The sequence below is a fragment of the Aquarana catesbeiana genome, linkage group LG06, assembly GCF_042186555.1.
Source record: "Aquarana catesbeiana isolate 2022-GZ linkage group LG06, ASM4218655v1, whole genome shotgun sequence".
In the NCBI taxonomy this organism is placed as follows: Eukaryota; Metazoa; Chordata; class Amphibia; order Anura; family Ranidae; genus Aquarana; species Aquarana catesbeiana.
The window spans coordinates 413,117,653-413,139,884 of NC_133329.1; the positions used below are offsets into that span (position 1 = coordinate 413,117,653).

General features: G+C 46.1%; 2 protein-coding genes across 3 annotated transcripts in view; both read left to right on the plus strand.

The window, feature by feature from the left end:
• LOC141147296 (protein mono-ADP-ribosyltransferase PARP14-like) overlaps nucleotides 1-22,232 on the plus strand; it is a 421,364-nt gene that overhangs the window by 319,466 nt on the left and 79,666 nt on the right. The window lies entirely within an intron of this gene.
• Nucleotides 1-22,232, plus strand: part of LOC141147298 (protein mono-ADP-ribosyltransferase PARP14-like) — a 242,929-nt gene that overhangs the window by 141,136 nt on the left and 79,561 nt on the right. Inside the window, exon 16 of one of the 2 annotated variants that reach the window (XM_073634507.1) lies at nucleotides 3,732-4,416. The exons of the other annotated variant lie outside the window; for it this stretch is intronic. Within the exon in view, the coding sequence (XP_073490608.1) occupies nucleotides 3,732-4,024 (293 nt within the window). The 3' untranslated portion in view covers nucleotides 4,025-4,416. Of the gene's footprint in view, nucleotides 1-3,731; nucleotides 4,417-22,232 lie in introns of those variants that run through there. 2 annotated transcript variants of the gene reach the window in all.

Consider the following 22,232-nt stretch of genomic DNA (forward strand, 5'->3'; position numbering starts at 1 on the left):
TTATTTAATTTTATTATCTATTTCTCATGTTATTTTTATATCCCCCTCCCTCTTCTTTTTTTTTTTTTTTTTTTTAATAATTTTTTTCTTTTCGACTTTTCTTATTGTCATTAATTTTGTTTTTGGTTTATCATTCTTCACAACACAATCTTCAGTCATCAGTGTCATCCTTTTTAATTATTTTCTGTATAACCGCCTTATTGGTTAATATTACATTTTTTTCTGTAGCAATTTATAATAATATTATTTAATAATATTTTTTATTTGAGCATGTATGTGTTATTTATGTGGGCAGTGAGGGGTTAACGCACATCTCCAGGCTCCTTAATCAGCTCTGTCCACTCCCCGCCCCCATATTGGGGTTAAATATCTTCTGTTGCCGCTGGCCCACGGGCTTCCCCTTCCCCTCTACACCTCCGGCCCGGCGCTGACGTCATCCAGGCGTGCCTGACAGCTCCGGCTCCACTCGGCTCCCCCGACCCTGGGCTGCAATTTTGTTGGCTTTGCCTTCCTTCGGCAAGGCTCCATCCAGTGGACACCCTGGACCCCTAGCTGGGCCTGGGTCGGCTCCACGCTCTCCGGCCATCTGCGACACCATCACCATTTTGACACAGCCGACATCCGGGCGCCAGCCAGCAGCCTTCAAGTGCATTACCCCATATCGTGTCTCCATCCGTCCAAGCATGGTTCCTGGCACCTCTCCATGCTCCACCAGTGAGCCCTCTGGATAGTGTTAACCCCCTTATACCCGGGGGCTTCCAGTGGTATTGTTGACCTTTTATTACAATTTTATTGTGTTCCCCATGACTCTGTCTTTTATTCATTATGGTATAATAAACTATTGCATTGTATGGTTCCAACCCACTGTCCATACATCATTATTTGGATCCAGTTCATAGAGCGTTGCTCTTGGTTATCCTTGGTTACAAAGGCACAACCCTTAATTCGATTGGCATCATGCTGAGGTTCTTTCCTGTTTGCCACAATGCAGTAAAACATGTTTTCAGAAAGTGGCTAAAGTCTTGTGCACCTCTTCACTCTCCTCCTTGCCGGAGGAGTACCACAAATTTAGCGATGACTTTGCCAAAGGTCAAGCGGGTAATTTGCCTCCACACTGGTCGTATGATTACACAATTGAATTTCAACCTGGTGCCATACCCCCTCGTGGCCGGGTTTTTCCTTTGTCTGTTTCGGAAGATAAGGCCATGGAGGAGTATGTTGCCGCCACACTTTGTCGAAGGTTCATCCGCAAATCCTCGTCTCCTGCTGGTGCTGGTTTCTTCTTTGTGAAAAAGAAGAGTGGTGAACTGAGACCTTGTATCGATTTATAGGGGTCTCAATCGCTTCACTATTATGAATGCATATTCGATTCCGTTGATTACGGAGTTATTTGACCGTCTCAAGGGAGAAACGTTTTTCACAAAGCTCGATCTGAGAGGGGCATACAATATCGTGAGGATCAAGGAGGGCGATGAATGCCTCTCTCCTAGAAGGGCACGATGGGCTCTATTCTTGTCAAGTTTCAATTACATTGTCTCATTCTTACCCGGTACTAAGAATGTATGGGCTGACGCCTTGTCACAACAATTTTCCTCCACTTCCAAGTTGGAATCGGTTCCGGTTCCTGTGATTCCACCTGATCGTATTCTGGCTACGGTTCGCACCAGTCTCCCTTCTCCTTTGGGTGACAAAATTCTTGCTGCTCAGGTCCATGCTCCTCCTGAGAAACCTTGTGACTGCTGCTTTGTCCCAGAGAGTCTCCATACTGCCGTGCTCCAGGCTCACCATTCTCCCAAGGCAGCTGGCCACCCTGGGAAGAATCAACTCTTTTGGGCCATTTCCCAGCAACTCTGGTGGCCTAGTCTACGTGCTGATGTAACTGCCTTCGTAGCTGCCTGTTTCGTGTGTGCTCAGAGTAAGACTACACGACACCTTCTAGTGGGCCTCCTACAACCCATACCCAATGGAGAGAGGCCCTGAACCCACCTGTCTATGGATTTCATTGTGGAGTTACCCAATTCCCAGGGCAACACAGTTATCCTTATGGGTTTTGACCGGTTCTCAAAGATGTGTCATTGTATTCCATTTAAGAAGTTGCCCACTTCTAAGGAACTGGCTTCCATTTTTGCTCGGGAGATCTTACATGGGCTACCCAAGGTGATTGTCTCGGACAGGGGAAGTCAGTTTGTCTCCCGGTTCTGGCGAGCCTTTTGTGCACAGCTGGGAATTCAGCTTGGTTTTTCCTCTGCGTATCACCCGCAGTCTAATGGGGCCACAGAACAAGCCAATCAGTCTTTGGAGCAATTCCTCCGTTGCTATATTTCTGACCATCATAACAAATGGTCAGACCTCTTACCATGGGCGGAGTTTGCTCACAACAGTGCCTTGAATTCTGCTTCCCGATTGTCCCCGATTATGGTTTCCAACCTTCCATGTTGCCTGACTCGTTTGTTCCGCAGAGTATTCCTGCATTAGAGGAGCATCTTTGTGGTTTTTGTTCCTTATTAAAACCTTTGGTCTGCAACCGCTTTACCACCTTGGTGCCACGTCCTCACCCTGTACAGGTTGAGAACCAAGAGGAGTATGAAGTACAGTCCATTGTTGACTCCCGTAGGTTCCGTGGGTGCATACAGTACCTGGTACATTGGAAAGGGTACGATCCGGAGGAAGGCTCTTGGGTCTCATCCTCAGACGTACATGCCCCCGTCCTCCTCCGTGATTTCCATAGACATTTTCCCCTCAAGCCTGGTGGTCCTCCAAGGGGGAGGGGTCTTTGAGGAGGGGGTACTGTCAGGGTTGGGCTCAGCCCTTCCTTCTCTGAGCTGGCCGCTCAGCTGTCGGTTAATTGCCAGCTCCTATCGCTCCACAGTTACTCAGCTGTTGATGATATCCTACTCGTCAGTCCTGCCTCCTTAAGCCGTCCAGTCCAGAGGAGCTCTGCCTTCCCTTTGGTCACATCACAGAAACGTTCTCCTGCGATCCTGTTCAAGACTTGCTTTGCTGACATCCCTTCTGGCTCCAGATCCTGCTTGCTGTTCCACTACATTGATCCCTGACTTCTGGCTTGGCTGACTATCCGTTCCGTTTACTGAACTCTGGCTATGTTTTGACTACGTTTGTTCTTTTTATTATTAAACAAGTGTGATTTAACTGTACTTCTGTCTCGGTCTGATTTCATGGTTGGCAAAAGTGTAGATATGCAAAGTTAGTAGAGACAAATCCCAACAGACTAAAGGTTGGAATTACAGCAAAAGGGGGTCCAACAAAATACTGACATAAGGGGGATTCTTTTTCCAACTCAGTGATTCTGTTTTTGATTTTTTTTCTGCCATGTTGGAGTTATTTATTTCCCTTGGATGCTATAAGTCGCATTGAGTAAATACAGCTGGAAAAAACAAAAACTGCATCTGTCTTCATTTCAGGCTGCAAAGCAACAAAATGTGATTCTTTTAAAGGGGGGGGGGGGGGTTATTTTCTATACCCACTGTATATCAGTAAAAAGAGATGTAATGAGTAGAGAGGGACGCCTTTATCAGAACGTTGGCGCGATGCTGGAGAGGAAGGCTGCCACTGGAGGTCCCACATCCTCCCTAATACTGATATTGCGATGGGTTCATAGTTTTAAAGGCAAATTCCTGTAAATCTAAAGGTATCGGAGGGAATGTCTGATGACGGCTCGATGTTCATAGATAACACACTCACCAGATAACGATATTTTATTTCTTTTACAGATGCAAAGATCGGAAGAGGGACGTACTTTGCTGTTGAAGCAATTTATTCCTCAGATGACCAATACTCCATACCTGACCAATCCAGCGGTCACAAGCACATGTACCTGGCCCGGGTTCTCACCGGCATCTTCTGTATGGGAAATGATAAACTAATTGTCCCTCCACCCAAGGATAACGCAAACCCCACCGACCTGTATGACAGCGTAGCCGATGATACTACAAATCCCACTGTGTTCGCCATATTTAGTGACATCCAGGCCTACCCCGAGTACCTCATCACCTTCACCAAGTGACCGGAGCAAAGCATAGCAAGTTACCCGTTTATAGAGAATGGGTTAAAGTGACAGGTTCTCTTGATAGGGTGTCCCCATTCCAAACCAATGATATTCACCCTTGCTGCATTCTCCCACAGCTCCATACATCTGCTGGAGTCCTCGGTACTTCCAGGTATGGGGGATCATGTGACCTTCCCCTTTACTCCCAGGATCCAGTATTCATGCTTGGGTAGCCAATCACCAGTCCTGAACACTGAAACATGGGGGAGGGGAGGTGATCATTAACCACTTCCCGCCTGGCCGATTGCAAAATGACGGCCAGGCGGGACTTTCATTGTTCCGGGTGGACGTCATAGGACTTCTGCGCAGGATGTGGAAACCTCGCAAAAAGATCTGAACAAATTAATGGGGGGGGGGGGGCAACTACATGGCAAATGAGGTTCAATGTAGAAAAATGTAAAATAATGCACTTGGGTGGCAAAAATCTGAATGCAATCTATAGACTGGGGGGAGAACCTCTGGGGGGATCTAGGATGGAAAAGGACCTGGGGGTCCTAGTAGATGATAGGCTCAGCAATGCCAAGCAATGTCAAGCTGCTGCTAACAAAGCAAACAGAATATTGGCATTAAAAAGGGGATCAACTCCAGAGATAAAACGATAATTCTCCCGCTCTACAAGACTCTGGTCCGGCCGCACCTGGAGTATGCTGTCCAGTTCTGGGCACCAGTCCTCAGGAAGGATGTACTGGAAATGGAGCGAGTACAAAGAAGGGCAACAAAGCTAATAAAGGGTCTGGAGGATATTAGTTATGAGGAAAGATTGTGAGCTCTGAACTTATTCTCTCTGGAGAAGAGACGCCTGAGAGGGGATATGATTTCATTGTATAAATACCGGACTGGTGACCCCACAATATACAAATACCGGACTGGTGACCCCACAATATATAAATACCGGACTGGTGACCCCACAATATACAAATACCGGACTGGTGACCCCACAATATATAAATACCGGACTGGTGACCCCACAATATATAAATACCGTACTGGTGACCCCACAATTGGGAGAAAACTGTTTTGCAGAAGAGAGTTTAATAAGACTCGTGGCCACTCATTAAAATTAGAAGAAAAGAGGTTTAACACTAAACTACGTAGAGGGTTCTTTACTGTAAGAGCGGCAAGGATGTGGAATTCCCTTCCACAGGCGGTGGTCTCAGCGTCGGCATCGATAGTTTCAAGAAACTATTAGATAATCACCTGAACGACCGCAACATACAGGGATATACAATGTAATACTGACACATAATTACACACATAGGTTGGACTTGATGGACTTGATGTGTCTTTTTTCAACCTCACCTACTATGTACCCATGTAACGCGTCACAGTGTCCCAGCGTGCCGCTGGTACCATGTGATCACATGACAATTGCAAACAATTACTTTCATGCCATCCATTGTATACAATTGTGTTCCTAGCTGTGATTGGTCACAGTGATCACATGGTACAGACAGGGCCAATCACAGCTAAACACAACAAAACGCACTGAATTCATCAGTTTAATTCATTAAAAATGGTTGCTTATACCAGTGGGTTCTCATCCTCAGTCCTCAAATACCCCCAACAGGCCATGTTTGCAGGTTTTCCTTTATCTTTCACAGGTGTTTTAACCACTTGCCGACTGCCGGCTGTCATATGAGGTCCTTGACTTTGAGCGGGTATATTTGAATGATGCCGACAGCTACAGGCATCATTCAGATATTGTCTTTTTCAGCCGGCGATTCCCCACACCATAACAATGATCACAACGGCTGGTTAGCCGCTTGATCGTTCTTACGGGCGGCGAGAGAGGATGCCCCTCTCGCCGCCATCGGTGAGTCGGAGAACGGATCCGCCGGCCCCCGATGTTTACCATAGAGATTTTCGGCCTCTGCATTCAAACAAATGGAACCGCCTCAGCTGGAAAGCCGAGATTGTTTTTTTTTTTATTTCAGCTGTCCCAGCCTAGAGGGGAGATGGGGGGTCTTATCGACCTCATATCTCACTGTAAAGAGGACCGATCGCGCCATATTCCTATTACATTCCTTGTAATAGGAATAAAAGTGATCAAAAATTATTTTTATTTTTTTTTTAAAAAGTGTCAAACTAAAAATTTTTATGTAAAATTTACAATAAAAAAAAAAAAAAAAATGTAAAGCGCCCCTGTCCCCGTGTGCTCGCACACAGAAGAGAGCGCATACGTAAGTCCCGCCCACATATAAAAACAGTGTTCAAACCACACATGTGAGGTGTCGCCGCAAACGTTAGAGCGAGAGCAATAATTCTAGCACTAGACCTCCTCTGTAACTCTAAACATGTAACCTGTAAAAAATTTTAAAGCGTCGCCTATGGGGATTTTGAAGTACTGAATTTTGGCGCCATTTCACGAGCGTGTGCAATTTTGAAGCGTGACATGTTAGGTATCTATTTAATCGGTGTAACTTCTTTCACATTAAGCAAAAAAATTGGGCTAACTTTACTGTTTTTTTTTTCTTTGAACATTTCCACAAAAAAAACGCGTTTGAAAAATTGCTGCGCAAATACTGTGCGAGATAAAAAGTTGCAATGACCGCCATTGTATTCCCTAGGGCAGTGATGGTGAATGAATTTTAATAAAATCAATAAACATAAAATAAATAAAACAAAATACAATAAATAAACATAATATGATACCCAATTTGTTGGTAAAATATAAAAGATTTATTAGAATCGAGTAAATAGACACCAAACATGTCAAGCCTTGAATTTGCGAGTGCCCATGAAATTGTGAAAAAAATAAAATATGGTACCCAATTCTCCATAGGCGACGCTTTAAAAGCCATTACAGGTCATCAGTTTAGAGTTAAACGTGAATTGTGGTCCCAGAATTATCGCTCTCTTTCCGACGTTCGTGACGATACCTCACAAGTTTGGTGCGATTGATGTTTACATACACGTGCTTGTCCTATGGTACGCTTTCCATATGGGGTGTGCGTGGGGGGTGGCCTAAAAAAAAAATTATTTCTATTAGTTTTATATAATTCTTTTTTTTTTTATTATTATTTTTTGTTTTACACTTTCATTTTTTTTCACTTTGTTGCTACAAGGGGGTTACCTAGCCCCCTATGTGATAACAAGGGCAGATAACAGGTACTCTTTATGAATTGTGTGGTGCAATTGATGTTTACATACACATACTCGCCCTATAGAATGCTTTCTATATGGGGTGTGTACGGGTTTAAAATATTTTTTTTTCTATTATTTCTATTCTTTTTTACACTTTTTTTTTTTTATTACTTTGTTGCTATCACAAGGGGACTGTGACTGTGATAGCATGGGCAGGTGACAGGTACTCTTTATGGAGACTTTGGGGGCCCATTAGACCTCCAATGTCTCCTCTGCCCTCCAATGCAGCTATTCACATACAGATTGTGCTTGAATAGCTGCCTCCTCGGCTACACTAGCTGAGGAATGACAGCTGTGATCTCACAATTGATGTAATATACTCGTCACTTCCAGTGTCTTTAGTTGCAGGGGGGAGAGGACGTTCCCTGTGTTCCTCCTATTCTCAATGTTGGAGAAGTTTCCCACAGTCCTGGTGTCCCCGGAGGAACGATTGAGCCCAGCAACCACCGCGAGTGCCACCAGTGGGGGGGGGGGGGGCGCACACTTTGAGGGCCCCATAAAAGTAGTTGGGTGGCTCTAGTCTAGAGTCTCCTGGATCACTTCAGTCGCAAAGCACTTTGCTGTCTGTTAGGCTTCCATTCACATTAGTGCGATTTCCAGAGCAACTTTTGGTGCGATTTTGATCCGTCTTTACATTCTATGGATGGAAGTTGCATCAAAAGGCACACCAAAGTAGTGCAGGCACCTTTTCAATGTGGCTGTGACTTTAAGTCGCACCAATGTGAACAGGTGCCATTGAAAAAAAACACTGTAACATGGGGGGAGGGGAGCAAGGCAATAAATCTGTGCAAGCTCTGACACCGAGCTTACACTGTGACTACACTCATTCCTATGGTATGCAAGCAGGGTGGCTGGGGAAGATAAGGATCAGTGGTCGGGGGTCACCCTACCAAGAGGACCTGTCACTTCACCCTGAATGGGGAAACAGATTTTCTTTAATGCTGCCTCGGCTGTACAGCGAATGTGAAGGATCACACTGAACTCCGGAGCATGCAAAGCTCCTGTACATGGCAATCCTGAACCGCGCATGCACCACTCTGCCTTCAATAAGGTGTTCTACACCGATATATGTAGCACTGCCTGAGGACTGCCATTGTATATTGTATTCTCTATTGTACTTTCACTTTGTATTAGGTTTCAATAAAACTTTATTCGTTCACTGCATTGCCTATTTTCATGTCTGACTTAGATTGACGAGAGTATACCACAGAGGAGAGGGCAGTACCGAGGATGACCTACTCACCAATGATAGGATATTTTTCCCCCCAAAGAGAATTTCCTCTACCACTACTGAGTAATGTAAGGGGCTCTGTGTTACATACTCCTGACCCCTGCACTATGTAAGCTTTCTGGTATATTACATAACGCTGACACCTGCACTATGCTATACATTCTCCTGACCCCTGCACTGTGTAAGTTATGTTGGACATTACGTACCCTTGACCCCCTATAAGATATAGTACATTTCATACTCATGACCCCTCCACTATGTTATATATTACATTTTCCTGAACTGTGTAAGTGATGGGGTACAATAAATGTTGAAAAGTATGTGAGTATGTTAGAACATATTCATAGCATATACAGTCAGGTCCATTAATATTGGGACATGGACACAATTCTAATCTTTTTGGCTCTATACACCACAATGGATTTGAAATGAAATGAACAAGATGTGCTTTAACTGCAGACTTTCAGCTTTAATTTGAGGGTATTTACATCCAAATCAGGTGAACGGTGTAGGAATTACAACACTTTGTATTTGTGCCTCACACTTTTTAAGGGACCAAAAGTAATGGGACAGATTAACAATCATCCATCAAACTTTCACTTTTTAATACTTGGTGTCAAATCCTTTGCAGTCAATTACAGCCTGAAGTCTGGAACACATAGACATCACCAGACGCTGGGTTTCATCCCTGGTGATGCTCTGCCAGGCCTCTACTGCAACTGTCTTCAGTTCCTGCTTGTTCTTGGGGCATTTTCCCTTCAGTTTTGTCTTCAGCAAGTGAAATGCATGTTCAATCGGATTCAGGTCAGGTGATTGACTTGGTAATTGCATAACATTCCACTTCTTTCCCTTAAAAAAACTCTTTGGTTGCTTTCGCAGTATGCTTCGGGTCATTGTCCATCTGCACTGTGAAGCGCCGTCCAATGAGTTCTGAAGCATTTTGCTGAATATGAGCAGATAATATTGCCTGAAACACTTCAGAATTCATCCTGCTGCTTTTGTCAGCAGTCACATCATCAATAAATACAAGAGAACCAGTTCCATTGGCAGCCATACATGCCCACGCCATGACACTACCACCACCATGCTTCAATGATGAGGTGTATGCTTTGGATCATGAGCAGTTCCTTTCCTTCTCCACACTCTTCTCTTCCCATCACTCTGGTACAAGTTGATCTTGGTCTTATCTGTCCATAGGATGTTGTTCCAGAACTGTGAAGGCTTTTTTAGATGTTGTTTGGCAAACTCTAATCTGGCCTTCCTGTTTTTGAGGCTCACCAATGGTTTACATCTTGTGGTGAACCCTCTGTATTCACTCTGGTGAAGTCTTCTCTTGATTGTTGACTTTGACACACATACACCTACCTCCTGGAGAATGTTCTTCATCTGGCCAACTGTTGTGAAGGGAGTTTTCTTCACCAGGGAAAGAATTCTTCGGTCATCCACCACAGTTGTTTTCCGTGGTCTTCCGGGTCTTTTGGTGTTGCTGAGCTCACCGGTGCGTTCTTTCTTTTTAAGGATGTTCCAAACAGTTGATTTGGCCACACCTAATGTTTTTGCTATCTCTCTGATGGGTTTGTTTTGTTTTTTCAGTCTAATGATGGCTTGCTTCACTGATAGTGACAGCTCTTTGGATCTCATATTGAGAGTTGACAGCAACAGATTCCAAATGCAAATAGCACACTTGAAATGAACTCTGGACCTTTTATCTGCTCCTTGTAAATGGGATAATGCGGGAATAACACACACCTGGCCATGGAACAGCTGAGCAGCCAATTGTCCCATTACTTTTGGTCCCTTAAAAAGTGGGAGGCACATATACAAACTGTTGTAATTCCTACACCGTTCACCTGATTTGGATGTAAATACCCTCAGATTAAAGCTGAAAGTCTGTAGTTAAAGCACATCTTGTTTGTTTCATTTCAAATCCATTGTGGTGGTGTACAGAGCCAAAAAGATTAGAATTGTGTCGATGTCCCAATATTTATGGACCTGACTGTATATAAAAAAAGGGGAAAAGAGAGTAATCTCATAGGAACAAATCGCAGTCACACATACTGAACAGATGCATAAAAGTCCATCAAGTGACTACACCCAAAATGTTGGTCCAATCAAGGTAAGTCTGCTCAATAGATCAGCCTGTAATAGAGTAACTAGACGTCAATATAGTCTCTAAATCGGTGCAATCCTCCTTAGAAGCACAGATAACAGATAAGCATAGTAGGCATGACTTCACACATGGTGGTAATAGATGAACATCAAACATCAGGGAAAGGCAATGGATACTCTTACCCCAGGGTGTGGACCCACACACCAGCGGTGGTGAGTCGATCAAGCATGGAACGATCCTCCACGATGAATCATCAAACCAGGATTTCTGCAAACCAGACAGTGTGTAGCAGTATCAACTGTCAGGAGGTTCCATAAGAAGTTGTCACCATCCAAACTCCAGAGAGAAAGTGTGTTACCTCTTCCACTCGGCAAAGTGAATCATGGGAAGAGAGAAATGAAAAGGCCTCCACCTAGAGCAGATAAAAATGTATTAAAATAAAATGATTAAAAAAAACGTACAAAACATCACTCACGTACAAAAGTGATCACAGATAAAAATAAAAGGAAAGCGTGGTATATAAAGCTTGGCAGGCTATGTACCCGACATGTTTCGTACTAAACGTACTTCGACTGGGGCATAAACCTGCTAGTGAGTACCACGCTATTAAATACTGTTCCTTATCGTTAACAAAATACAAATCAGCTGGTATTTGTTTTTGGCACCAAACTGTTCGTCCAATAACAAACCATGAACGCTCTGCATCACCTTCTACGCAGCATACATTGCTGACACTAGAGCTCAACAGCCAATCAGAAAATGAGGGGCGTCACTGCGTCATTCCGTTGGCGCTGAAAAACGTCATTACGCACCACCAGTAACATCGCTTGCGTTCCAGGTCTCGTTCTGAGTCCCGAACTCAGGAGTCACACCGAGGACAGCATGGCAACTAAATGTTCAGGAACTGCAACGCCCACAGTGGTAGCATACCCTAAATGCCATGTGACTCAAAGGGTCACATGATACATCCTTAGATATGTTTACTATAAAATGAATCTCATGTAAATATATGGAGATAGCAGCTCAATATCAAATAATCCCCTAGTGGTCAGGGGGTGTAGGACATGGAATGGTCACAACAAAGCCACGCAAAAACCATATTCCTGATAACATTACATAATAAACATTAAAAAATAAACATTTGAAATAAAATCAACAATAAGCCAGGAGAGAAAATTCAGCAAGGTGATAATGGAAAAACAAGGGGAAACCCTGGATAATTAAAACACACAGAGTAGATATGCATGTAACCCCCGGATCTAGTATACATATTTCAGGGTCCACTAATATAGGTGGAACATATTCCAGGGTACACTAGTATAGAACGTATTACTCAGTAAGGTCATGCAGACCTATGAGGATGGACACAAGGGCCATACATGAATGCATAACATATATACATATATACCATCACCACTAACATCTAGGATAATTCCATCATATCGAACTGTCGTACAAACAAAGTAGTGACCATATGTTCTTGGATAGTCAGTCCCCTTATGAATGACCGCAGATGAGGTTCATACATGTAAAAAACATACCAACTTCATGACTTACTGATAAATGCATTGATATCCCAGTCAATGTTTAACCCAAAAGGTGAGTAACATTTGAGCTGGTATATCCAAAAAGTTTCTAATTTCAAGACCCCCCTTATACGTGACTCACCCCTCCAATGCGGAATAAATTTGTCAATCACCTGAAATTTTGTACTAAGGGGATTTTTGTTGTGAAAATGCAAATAATGTCTAGGCACACTATGATTGGTGAGACCTAGTTTAATGCCAGCGATGTGCTCATTAACTCTAACTGAGAATGATCTGATTGTACGTCCCACGTACTGCTTTTGGACATGTGATCAGGTAAACGATAAATCGTGTAGAACATGTTGTAAAGTATTTCATTTGATAAATTGCAGACGTGGTGGTGGACTCAAAACTTTCGGTTTTCCTACGTCCGCATACATTTTGCATGCAGACGTTGCATTTCCGCCAAGGGTAATACCCCTTTAAGTCCTGAAAAAAAGTAGGCATCACGTTCGGGGCAATATGGTTTCTTAGGGGCGGGGCTCCCCTATAAATAACTCCAGCTTTATCGGGAAGAACAGGACCCACGTAAGGGTCATTGTTCAAAATTTTTCAGTGGCGATTAAAAATTTCTTTGATTTGCTTATGTTGCACAGAAAATTGTGTTACAGAGGACCATTTGAATTTAGTATCGGGCATTCGTTTGGGTTGTACGCTGGTAAGCATAGACCTATCTAGCAAGGAGACTCTATGAATCTCATTATCAATGGCTGTCGGAGGGTATCCCTTATCAATGAATCTAGATTTCAGAGTACCGGCTTGTTGGAAAAAATCTGGTAAGTCTGTGCAGTTTCTTCTAATACGTAGTAGTTGACTACGGGGCACAGACGTCAGCCAAGGACTATAATGACAGCTGTCAACAGGGATATACCCATTTCGATCCGTCGGCTTGAAGAGCGTTTTAGTAACAAGCCATTGATCAACAATGGATACCTCTAAGTCCAGAAAATAGATAGTGGTGGAACTCACTTCGTAGGTCAGCACTATACCCATTTCGTTCTCGTTAAGGCTCCAAGCGTGGCAAACGGAGAGGCTGCAGAGGAGGCAAAAGGAAAACGAGAGACCTAATGCAGGGTATTTTTAATCTAAGCAATGTCAATTTCACTCCAGATTACTTTTAGAATTGGGCTTGAAATATGCCCCTTGATATTTTTATTGATTTTCAAAAATTCATGAGGAAAGTAAATATTATTTATTGGCGTATAACACGCACTTTTTTCCCCTTAAAATCAGGGGAAAATCGTGGGTGCGTGTTATACGCCGATCCCCGCTATTTTGTGATCTATCGGAGCGATCGCCGCGATCGCCACCGACATTCACATAGCGTGTATTTTTAAATATGGCGCAGCGGAGTTCGGAGGGAACACAGTGACTGGGCGGAGCCAAGATACACATAGGGTTCTCGGCTCTTCTCGGCGCCGTTCACAGTCATGCCCAGTCCCGCCATTGGACCTGTGTTATGTCCATCATAGGGACTGGGCGTGACTGTGAACGGCGCCGAGAAGAGCCGAGAACCCTCGGCTATGTGTATCTCGGATCCGCCCAGTCACTGTGTTCTCGGCAGCGCTCGTTCAGCTGAACGAGCGCCGCCGAGTCCCTCCGAACTCCGCGGCGCCATATTTAAAAATACAAACTAAACTTGTGTATGTCGGCGGCGATCATAAAATGTACACTGGGGACAAGGCTGCACTGACCACTGGGGACAAGGCTGCACTGGGGAAAAGCTGCACTGGGGCAAAGCTGCACTGACAATTCTGCACTGGGGCAAAGCTGCACTGACAAGGCTGCACTGGACACTGGGGCAAGGCTGCACTGGACACTGGGGCAAGGCTGCACTGACAAGGCTGCAGATGGACACTGATAAGGCTGCATTGATGGGCATTTAAATGTAAGTTTTTTTTCCTTAAACTTCCCTCCTAAAAGTTTTTCTCCTTAAAATTCCCTCCTTAACTTGGGGTGCGTGTTATACGTCGATAAATACGGTATTAAGAAAGATTTTTGTAAAATTACACCCCAATCAGGACAAGAAATTTCCGAGTATTATCATACGAATTTAAGGAACAGATCGGTCTTCAATCCTAGAAATCCCAATAGTCATTTTTCCGAGGTTTTTAAATCCTTGGTCCAACGTGACTTAGAAGGTTTAGTCATTAAACCTAGCAGGCGTAAAACTGATATCGAAAGGGGCATTAAATCTTTAGAAAAAAATAAGCAGATTGTCATTAGATGTGCTACAAAGGGGGGGGGGGGTAGTTATCCTTAATAAATCTGACTATTTAATGGAACTCAACAGACTTGTCCGTGATGCTGATACATATGAAAGATTGGGGGGTAATCCTACCAATAAATTCAAAGCTAAGCTGAGACATCTGGTTAATAGTGCCCTTGATGAAGGTATTGTCAACAAACAGGAAGCTAGATATCTGGTGCCCAATGCCCCGTGAGTACCAGTTATTTACCAATTACCAAAGATCCACAAGGACCCTGTCAGGGTTCTTACCTTGGCAGGCAGGGCGCCCGCGGTGGTGTGCGTCAGGGTGCGTCGGCGCGCGTTGGCGCGCGCGTTTCTGCGGACCTCGCTGTGCGGGCTCCTCGCGGCGCCGGTGTGCGTGTCCGGGATCGTTCCACTGTGCACGCCGGTGTGCGGGGGCACGCGCGCGGGCGTTGGCGGGCGCGCGTGCCTGGGCGTGCCGGGGCGCGCGCGTGCACGTCGGTTGGCGCCAAAAGCCCTATTTAAGCCGGTAAGTTCTGGTGACCAGTGCTGCCTAATCAACAGCTCGTAGTTCCAGAGCCTGTCCGTGTACCTTGTTGTTCCTGTTATTCCTATTGATCCGGCCTTGTCCCCTGACCACCCTCTGAACTCTGCCTGCACCGACCTTTGCTTGTCTGACCATCCGCCTGCCTGTTCCACTGTACCTTTGCCGTCCGCCTGCTGCCAAACCCGGCCTGTCTCCTGACCATCCATCTGCCTGCTCCCTGGGATCCAGTCAGCCTGTCTGCAGTCTTCCTGCCTGTGTCCACACCAGCCTGCTCTGCTCAGTGAAGGTGTTCCAGTCTACTCAGCCTTTGCTACAGTTAACCCTGAGTCTCCCGGACAGCAACTCCAGGAACAGCCACACCGGCCTTCATACCACTCCGTACTGTTGTACCCCCTGTTTACTCTACCAGGGGGCCAATAGTCGGAGGGTAAGGGAGCCTACCCTCTGCCCGACAGGACTCGCCGGTCTGGTAAGTTGGAGCCTGATAGTATTAGGCAGCCATGACTGAGTCCGGGCAGGGGGCCTCCCCCATGGATGAACTTTGCCGACACTTGGCGGGTCTAACCCAGGCAGTGAAAAGCCTACAAGAAGGGTATTCCAGCTTGGAAGAACGGGTGCAGGCTCTGTCCGCACCTGCCGGTCCACCAGGGTCCGCTGCAGCCACCTCAACACCTGCTGTGGTCATGTTACCTCCCGAGCCCAAAGTACCAGTACCCGAAAGATTTTTCGGAGATCGGAGTAAGTACCGTGCCTTCCGGAATGCTTGCAACCTGTACTTCGCTCTTCAGCCACGCACGTTCTCCCTGGAAGCCACTAAGGTAGGCTTTGTTATCTCCTTGCTGTCTGGTGAACCACAAACATGGGCCCACCGGCTCCTGGAGCAAAAATCTGTCGTATTGGATAGTCTGGAGGCCTTCTTTGGAGCCATGTCCCAACTATACGAAGACCCCCAGCTCACCGCCACCGCAGAAACTTCCTTACAGGCCCTACGTCAAGGCCGCCGAGCAGCTGAAGATTATGCCGTCGAGTTCAGACGCTGGAGTTCTGACACGGCTTGGAACGACGCTGCATTACGCCATCAGTTCAGGATGGGGTTGTCAGAACCTCTCAAAGATGAATTGGCACGAGTAGGGGTTCCACAGACCTTGGAAGACCTTATCAATCTGTCTATCCAAATAGACCGTAGACTGCGAGAACGACGCACCGAAAGGACCACCAGTACCTTTCGTCCCACCTGGATGATTCCACAAGTACCCTGTCCTCCTAGTAGATCTCCAGCTCCACCACCTGCCTCACCCTATGATGTACCTGAACCAATGCAGCTTGGTCTGTTCCGTCCCGCTTTGACCCCAGAAGAGAAGGCACGTAGGCGGGCACACAACCTCTGCCTCTACTGCGGGGAGTCGGGGCACTACGCCAGCGGTTGTCCCAACAAGATGCGTAAGTGTCGTTCTGATGTTCGTACCTGTGCTACTTTTGTACCTTCCTTGGGCACGCACCTAACCATTTCTGTCACTTTACAGCTTCCCGGAAAGGCCATCCAAGTCCCAGCTATCATTGATTCGGGAGCCTGCAGCTGTTTTATTGACCGGACCTTTGCCTTTCAACATGCCATTCCTCTCCAAACCAAGACTCAAAGCCTTGCTGTTCATCTCGCTGACGGCTCTGCTCTCCGCTCCGGCCCAATTACTCAGGAGACTGTCCCTTTAGAAGCCATCATGGGGCCGCAACACCATGAATATCTCTGTCTGGACGCCATCTCGTCCCCGCTCTTTCCAGTTATTCTTGGAATACCCTGGCTTCAAACGCACAACCCCCAAATCAACTGGGCTTCAGGAAATGTCGAGTTCCTCTCTGGATACTGTCTTCAACACTGCTTGCAAGGAACAGGCCGTGATATGGCTCAACTCCTCTGCCTACATCCAGATGTTGATCCGTTGCAAGCTATCCCTGAGCCATACCAAGACTTTGCGGATGTGTTTAGCAAGAAGGGGGCAGAATTACTTCCACCACACAGGCCCTACGATTGCCCAATTGAGTTGCTTCCTGGAACCGAGGTACCTTTTGGCCGGATCTTCCCCTTGACGGAGCAGGAACTGGGCACCCTGAAGCAGTACTTAGATGAAAATCTAAAAAAAAAATTTATCCGCCCGTCCACCTCTCCGGCCGGCGCGGGTTTATTTTTTGTGGAAAAGAAGGATCATTCCCTGCGGCCATGTATTGATTACCGCGAACTGAACAAAATCACGATTAAGAATCGCTACCCGCTCCCTCTGGTCCCTGAGTTATTCCAAAGGCTGGGCACCGCCAGACTCTTTACTAAACTGGATCTCCGGGGTGCTTATAACTTAATCCGCATCCGAGAGGGTGACGAGTGGAAGACTGCGTTTTGCACTCGTTTCGGGCACTTCGAGTACCAGGTCATGCCCTTTGGTCTTTGTAATGCCCCGGCTACGTTCCAGCACTTTGTGAACGACATCTTTAGAGATATCCTGGATCTCTATGTCATCGTTTATCTGGACGATATACTCATCTTCTCCTCTTCTTTGGCGGATCATCGCAGGCATGTCAGGAATGTTCTTGTCCGGCTCAGGCAACATGGCCTATACGCTAAACTAGATAAATGTGAGTTCGAACGCCAGAGTATTCAGTTCTTGGGGCTCATTATTTCTGTTGAAGGAATCAAGATGGACCCACAAAAAGTATCGGCCATCCTGGACTGGCCGGCTCCTACAGACAAGAAAGGAGTCCAACGTTTCGTAGGATTCTCCAACTTTTATAGGAAGTTCATTAAAGACTTTTCTAAAATCATCGCGCCAATAACGGAACTTACCAAACAGGGGACACGATTCTGTTGGTCATCCCAAGCACAGGCAGCGTTCGAGAAATTAAAGGGACTGTTTACTTCTGCCTCTATTCTCAAACACCCGGATCCTGCATTACCGTTTGTGCTGGAGGTGGATGCTTCGGAGATCGCAGTGGGGGCAGTACTGTCCCAACGTCAGGGCCCCAAGGCCCTCTTGTTCCCTGTAGCATTCTTTTCCCGTAAACTTTCATCATCTGAGAGAAATTATGATGTCGGAGACCGGGAACTGTTGGCCATCAAAGCGGCCTTAGAAGAATGGCGCTATCTATTAGAGGGTGCGGTACATCCGGTTCTTATCTTTACCGACCACAAGAACTTGGAATATTTAAGAGCAGCCAAGCGACTTAGACCACGACAGGCTAGATGGGCACTTTTTTTTTCCCGCTTCTCCTTTCACATAACGTACAGGCCCGGATCCAAGAATGGAAAACCTGATGCTCTATCACGGATGTTCCACGACTCCAAGGAAAGTACTCCTCCTGATACTATTCTGCCTGCAGGTAGTTTCTTACTTCTCCAGGAAGATTTAATTTCCAGGATTAAACAAGCCTCCTCTGAAATTCCTCTTCCTACGGGAACCAGTCTAAATGATGGGTTGCTCTGGCATGGAGGCAAGATTTTCGTACCTGAAAGATGTAGGGTACTGGTACTGGAACTATGTCATGACCACAAGCTGGCGGGTCACTTCGGAGCTCGGAAAACCTCAGAATTGGTGCTACGCACCTTTTGGTGGCCACGTCTTCTGGAGGACTGTAAGAAGTATGTGGGTTCTTGCTGCACTTGTGCCCGGAATAAATGCAACCGCTCAAAGGCCTGGGGTTTATTGAGACCCTTACCGATTCCTGACAGGCCTTGGAAGATGCTTTCGATGGATTTTATTGTGGAGTTGCCCCCCTCTGAAGGTTTCTCAACCATCTTTGTGGTGATTGACAGGCTATCCAAGATGGCACACTTCATCCCTATGAAGGGTACTCCCACAGCCGTAGAAACGGCGAAGATATTCATCAAAGAAGTAGTAAGGTTACATGGGGTGCCTGCGAATATTGTATCTGACCGAGGTGTTCAATTTACCTCCCGGTTCTGGAGAGCACTGTGTGCCGCTTTGGAAATCGAATTGGCATTCTCCTCGGCCTACCACCCTCAGACGAACGGCCAGACAGAGAGAACAAACCAGACGCTGGAGCAATACCTCCGTTGTTTTTCTGTATTTACTCAAGACGACTGGGTGTCTTTGTTACCAGTCGCCGAATTCTCATATAACAACTCCCTACACTCTGCTATCAACCAGACGCCGTTCTTTGCAAATTACGGATTCAATCCTTCCTTCCTTCCCAGTTCTATCCCGGAATGTTCTCTACCCGCAGTAACGGAAACAATGGAGTTCTTTTCTAGTAACTGGAAGATCTTGCAGGAAACCATGGCCCAATCCCAGGCTTCCTTTAAGAGGATGTTCGATAAGAAAAGACGAGGAGAACTCGTCCTTGAACCTGGCAACCAAGTATGGCTCTCTTCAACTAATCTAAAGTTGGCTTGTCCCTCCAAAAAGTTGGGGCCTAAATTTCTGGGCCCGTTTCGGGTGAAGAGAAAGGTGAATGATGTTGCTTTTGAACTTAGTCTGCCAGAGTCCCTTAGAATCCATCCGGTCTTCCACGTTTCATTACTAAAACCAGTTACCCACGATCCTTTTCCTGACCGTAAGGCCAAGCCACCGGAGGCTATTTTGGTCAACAATGAGGAGGAGTTCGAAGTCGAGGCAATCCTGGACTGTAGGAAAAGGCAGAACCGGCTCCAGTACCTCATCAAATGGAAGGGGTATGGACCCGAGGATAATTCCTGGGAACCCGAAGATAACCTGCATGCCAACAAATTGCTACAAACCTTCAAGAACTCCCATGCTCACAGGCTGGCCCAGCTGGGCATCCGGAGGCTGCCCTTGAGGAGGGGGCACTGTCAGGGTTCTTACCTTGGCAGGCAGGGCGCCCGCGGTGGTGTGCGTCAGGGTGCGTCGGCGCGCGTTGGCGCGCGTGTTTCTGCGGACCTCGCTGTACGGGCTCCTCGCGGCGCCGGTGTGCGTGTCCGGGATCGTTCCACTGTGCACGCCGGTGTGCGGGGGCGCGCGCGCGGGCGTTGGCGGGCGCGCGTGCCTGGGCGTGCCGGGGCGCGCGCGTGCACGTCGGTTGGCGCCAAAAGCCCTATTTAAGCCGGTAAGTTCTGGTGACCAGTGCTGCCTAATCAACAGCTCGTAGTTCCAGAGCCTGTCCGTGTACCTTGTTGTTCCTGTTATTCCTATTGATCCGGCCTTGTCCCCTGACCACTCTCTGAACTCTGCCTGCACCGACCTTTGCTTGTCTGACCATCCGCCTGCCTGTTCCACTGTACCTTTGCCGTCCGCCTGCTGCCAAACCCGGCCTGTCTCCTGACCATCCATCTGCCTGCTCCCTGGGATCCAGTCAGCCTGTCTGCAGTCTTCCTGCCTGTGTCCACACCAGCCTGCTCTGCTCAGTGAAGGTGTTCCAGTCTACTCAGCCTTTGCTACAGTTAACCCTGAGTCTCCCGGACAGCAACTCCAGGAACAGCCACACCGGCCTTCATACCACTCCGTACTGTTGTACCCCCTGTTTACTCTACCAGGGGGCCAATAGTCGGAGGGTAAGGGAGCCTACCCTCTGCCCGACAGGACTCGCCGGTCTGGTAAGTTGGAGCCTGATAGACCCACTCAAACCACCAGGGAGACCTGTTTTGAGTGGGGTGGATTCTTTGTTTACCAGAATTGGTGAATACTTGGATAGTTTCTTGCAGCTGTTGGCTCAGAGTTGTCCTGCATATCTTAAAGATAGCAGGAACCTCATGGAATTGTTACAACAAGTAGAGGTTAATGAAGGTGACATACTGGCCAGCATTGATGTCAATTCTCTATATACCAACATCCAACAGAAACATGCGGTTGAAGCTGTGGTATGGGCCCTAAATAGTACGAAGATGAAAAACAAACAAAAAGATTTTTTAGTTCATGCTTTAGATCTGGCCATGAGTCATAACTTTTTCTGGCATGACAAGCAGTTTTACAGGCAAAAGAGAGGGGTAGCTATGGGGGCTAAGTACGCCCCCTCAGTTGCCAACTTGTTCATGAGTTACTGGGAAAAAGATGCCATCTTTAGTAATAATTTCCCTCAGCTTAAGTTTTACAAGCGTTATATTGATGACATCATTATTGTTTGGGCAGGATCAAATGAGTCATTTTTATGTTTTTTGTCAAAAATTGGTGAGAATAGATTTGGTATTTCCTTCTCGTCAACTTCTGACAGTCAGAGCATTAATTTTTGGGATTTAGTCATCTTCAAAGAGAACCATCAACTGTTTACTAAAACCTATTTCAAGGAAGTGGACAGAAATGGCTACATTCCGAGGGGTATGCCTATATATCAAGAATAATGTACAAGTAAATGTGAGAGATGACATCACAGAGGGAGCTAGGGAGGAGGTGGAATCCTTATGGGTAGAGCTCCAAAGGGATGAAGCTAAGGGGAAAATAATACTGGGAGTATGCTATAGGTCCCCCAACCTGAGGGAGGAAGGGGAGACAGATCTCCTATCACAATTTGGATTAGCAGCAAGGATGGGAAGTGTTATCATAATGGGGGATTTTAATTATCCAGACATAGATTGGGCGGAGGGAACCGCGCATTCATCTCGCCAGTTCCTAAATGTCTTGCAGGACAATTTTATGGGTCAGATGGTAGACGCACCAACTAGAAATAAAACATTACTGGATCTACTGATTACCAACAATACAGACCTGATCACGGATGTGGAAATACGGGGCAATTTAGGTAAAAGCGATCACAGGTCAATTGGCTTCAGTATAAATCACGCAAATAGGAAACATAAGGGGAATACAAAGACACTGAATTTGAAAGGAGCCAACTTCCCTAAACTACAAACCTTGCTAAAAGGCATAAATTGGGATAAAATCTTAGGAACAAAGAACACGGAGGAGAGATGGGTTTGCTTTAAGAGCATATTAAATAAGGGCATTAGCCAATGCATCCCATTGGGTAATAAATTTAAAAGGGCGAACAAAAGTCCTGGCTGGCTTAACTCCAATGTAAAAATGCATATAAAAGCAAAGGAGAAGGCCTTCAAAAAATACAAGGTTGAGGGATCATCATCAGCATTCAGACTTTATAAAGAATGCAACAAGAAATGTAAGGGTGCAATAAGGACGGGTAAGATAGAACATGAAAGACACATAGCGGAGGAGAGCAAAAAAAATCCCAAGAAATTCTTTAAGTATGTAAACAGTAAAAAAGGGAGGGCAGACCATATTGGCCCCATAAAGAATGAGGAAGGACATCTGGGTACAAAGGATGGGGAGATGGCGAAGGTATTAAATTTATTCTTCTCCTCGGTCTTCACAAGGGAATCGGGGGGCTTCAGTAACCAAAACTGCAGTGTTTATCCTCAGGACAC